Genomic DNA, 3,283 nt, shown 5'->3' with positions numbered 1-3,283 from the left:
TATATGTGTAAATAGTATAGTTCGATACTTATTTGGTATTCATATAATGGTACCGTTTCGAACCGAACCGATACTAAAACCGAACCGAACCGAACCGTTTAACATTCGGTTCTAGTTTGGTACACTTTTTATAAAACCGAAAATACCGTTCCCGAACCGAACCGCTTGAATACCGAACCGAAACCCGAAACGCCCACCCCTAGTTTCGGGTTTATGTCAATACCTCCCCATCGATTTTTCCGTGAGCCGCGTCCCGACGTTGTATCAAACCAATCACATCTGAATATGATTGTTTTCAACCCGACTAATCCTGGCTGGATACTGGAGTTGGAAAATCTGACGAAGAACCCCAAAGAAATCAGGATCTTCCGATGACCCGCTTTTTATACAAACTCCGTAATTGAACGTGGATTTATGTTTTCCATGATCGTAAGTGTGAAACGTGTATCCTCGGGTGAACATTATCGACTAGCAAATGACTTTTCTTCCAGGTCCATGTGATATATCTCTGATCCATGCCGGAATTCTATCACTGCATGACTGAATCTGCGCATAAAAATTAAATTAATACACAAATACATACACGTACATATATATATATAGCTAGAATACTTACGTAGTCTCGAAGCCAAGATGCATAATGTTGTTCCTTCATTCCTTCAAGTTCCTCCCCACTTAGGTTAGGATATGTTGCCAAAACATCCTCGTCAAAAAGTCTTAAAAATATGTTGTTAGCAAATATGTAATTAATTAATTTCTAATCACATCTAAGATTAAAAAATGTGTACCTTTCGTATGGCTTAAGTTCTTCACAATTCAACAGTATATATGTGGCGATGTGATTGTACTCTTGTACAGTTAACCAATATTCTTCAGATTTGCCTCCGAGGCGTCCAGTAGGCTGAAAGCTTTCGGGAATAAGTCCGAAACATGAATCATAGTGGTAGAGATAACTTCTATCGTCTTCGTTGATAGCCCTCCTTTTCTTCGTCTGAATATGAGATTCAAAATAGAAAGAACTGAAGTAGGAGATCTCCTCTTACAAATACTGTTTGACGATAGATCCTTCCACTGCTGCTTTGTTTTTAGCCTTCTTCTTCAGATGGAAAAAAAATCGCTCAAATGGATACATCCATCTAAACTGTACTGGACCACCGTATATCGCCTCATCTGGTAAATGAATAGGTAAATGTTCCATCACATCAAAAAATGAAGGTGGAAATACCTTTTCCAATGCGCAAAGTATCTCAGGAATGTTGCCTTTCAAAACCTCTACATTACTTCTTCTCAGAGATCTTGCACATATATCTCGAAAGAATGTGTTGATACCGCATAACGCTCCGTGGACACTGGGTTTCAATAGCTCCGCAAATGCAATAGGAATAAGTCTTTGCATGAATACATGGCAATCATGACTCTTCATTCCCATAAGTTTTAATGAATCAGTATCAACACATCGCGCCAATTTGGATGCATATCCATCAGGGAATTTAACCTCTTCTTTTAACCATTTAAACAAGACCGTTTTACCTGGTTTTGTGAGTCTGAATATCGGCACAGGTGCGTGACCATCACGTGTCAACTCCAACTCTTTTCTCTTGCATATATCTTTCAAGTCCTTCCTCGAGTTGATGTTATCTTTACTTTTCCCTGGCACATTCAGAACGGTGTTGATGATGTTATCAAAAAAGTTTTTCTCTATATGCATAACATCCAGATTGTGTCGAAGCGTTAGCGAACTCCAGTAAGGCAAATCCCAAAAAATACTACGCTTATACCAGTTATGCCAATCATCAAATCCTTTGCACTTCTTATGCCCAAAATTTCCTCCACAATGCACAGAAGCTTCCAAATCATCCAAATATCCACTATTTATTCGCTCAGAATAAATTTGCTCTCCGGTTTGCATAACAGGACCTTCCTCAGTAACGATTTTACCTTTGGTAAAAAGCGTACGATTTTGTCTTAACGGATGATTCTTTGGAAGAAATCTGCGATGACAGTCAAACCAGCACGTCTTTCTCCCATGTCTCAACTGAAACGCTTCTGTTTTCTCCATGCAAAACGGACATGCAAGTCTTCCATGTGTGCTCCATCCCGATAGCATGCCATACGCCGGAAAATCACTGATCGTCCAAAGAAGAACCACTCTCAGTGTAAAATTTTGTTTCACACTTACGTCGTAAGCAGGGACTCCAATGTCCCACAAATCCTTCAACTCCTTAATGAGCGGCTGTAAATACACATCTAAACTCTTCTTCGGATGTTCTGGCCCAGGAATCAACAATGTCAAAAACATAAATTCTCTTTTCATGCACATCTCAGGTGGTAAGTTGTACGGAGAAAGTATAACTGGCCATAATGAATACTGCATGCCAGACTGTCCGTACGGACTAAATCCATCAGTACACAAACATAGATACACATTCCTAGGCTCAGCAGCGAATTGAGGAAATACCATGTTGAAGTTTTTCCACGCCAAAGCATCTGATGGATGTTGCATTTCTCCATCAACGGTAGAATGCGAGGCATGCCATCTCATATGCGAAGCCGTTTGTTGTGATTCATACAAACGCTTCAATCTGTACGATACCGGCATATAGAACATCTTTTTATACGGAGTTTGTCTCTGTACATTCTTACTCGGACGGTATCTGTTAGTCCCACAGAATTTACACCTAACCAATTCTTTTTCTTCACCCAGTACAACATGCAACCATTTTTGCAAACATCAATCTTTTCATAAGGCATTCCCAAATTCTTCAACATAGCCTTCGTATCATAATACGATTCTGGAGCTTCGTTATTTTCAGGTAAATATTCACGCAACGTTTGACAAAATGAATCCATGCAATTTTCGGTGACATTGTAATCCGTTTTCATACTCATCAATCTTGATGCAAGAGATAAACGTGACTGACCTTCTTTACATCCTTCATAGATAGGATGATTTGCCATATCCAACATGTCGAAAAACCGTTTTGTTTCGACGTTTGGCTCCTCCTGATCTTGTGATAAGTTTTGCTCAGCCAATGGCGCCCCAGGAAAAGCATCTGTCACCATTTCAACATAAGGATTTCTTACATCTTCATCTACATCATACCTCTGCTCGGCCGAGACATGTTGTCCCGTTGTGATTGTCCGAACTTCTTCTCCATGAAATCGCCAAATATAATAATCTTCGACAAATCCCCTTCGAAATAGATGTTTACAAACATCTTCTGTACTGCGATATTTAAAATTGCGACAACTTGTACATGGACATAGCATTTTTCCACGTTCT

The 3,283-nt window shown here is 39.6% G+C and overlaps 1 protein-coding gene across 1 annotated transcript; it reads right to left on the bottom strand.

Moving 5' to 3' along the window:
• Positions 1-456: 456 nt before the first annotated feature.
• On the bottom strand, positions 457-991 carry LOC104815165 (the record flags this gene model as incomplete). The annotated part of the gene is made up of 3 exons (XM_019202719.1): positions 457-546; positions 617-716; positions 789-991. Coding segments are annotated over 3 exons (381 nt in total), but the record flags the coding sequence as incomplete, so codon positions are not given.
• Positions 992-3,283: the final 2,292 nt, after the last annotated feature.

Source organism: Tarenaya hassleriana, unplaced genomic scaffold, assembly GCF_000463585.1.
Source record: "Tarenaya hassleriana unplaced genomic scaffold, ASM46358v1 Cleome220, whole genome shotgun sequence".
NCBI classification, from domain to species: Eukaryota; Viridiplantae; Streptophyta; class Magnoliopsida; order Brassicales; family Cleomaceae; genus Tarenaya; species Tarenaya hassleriana.
Note: the sequence above shows the minus strand (reverse complement) of the source record. Positions and strands in the feature narration are given on the sequence as shown.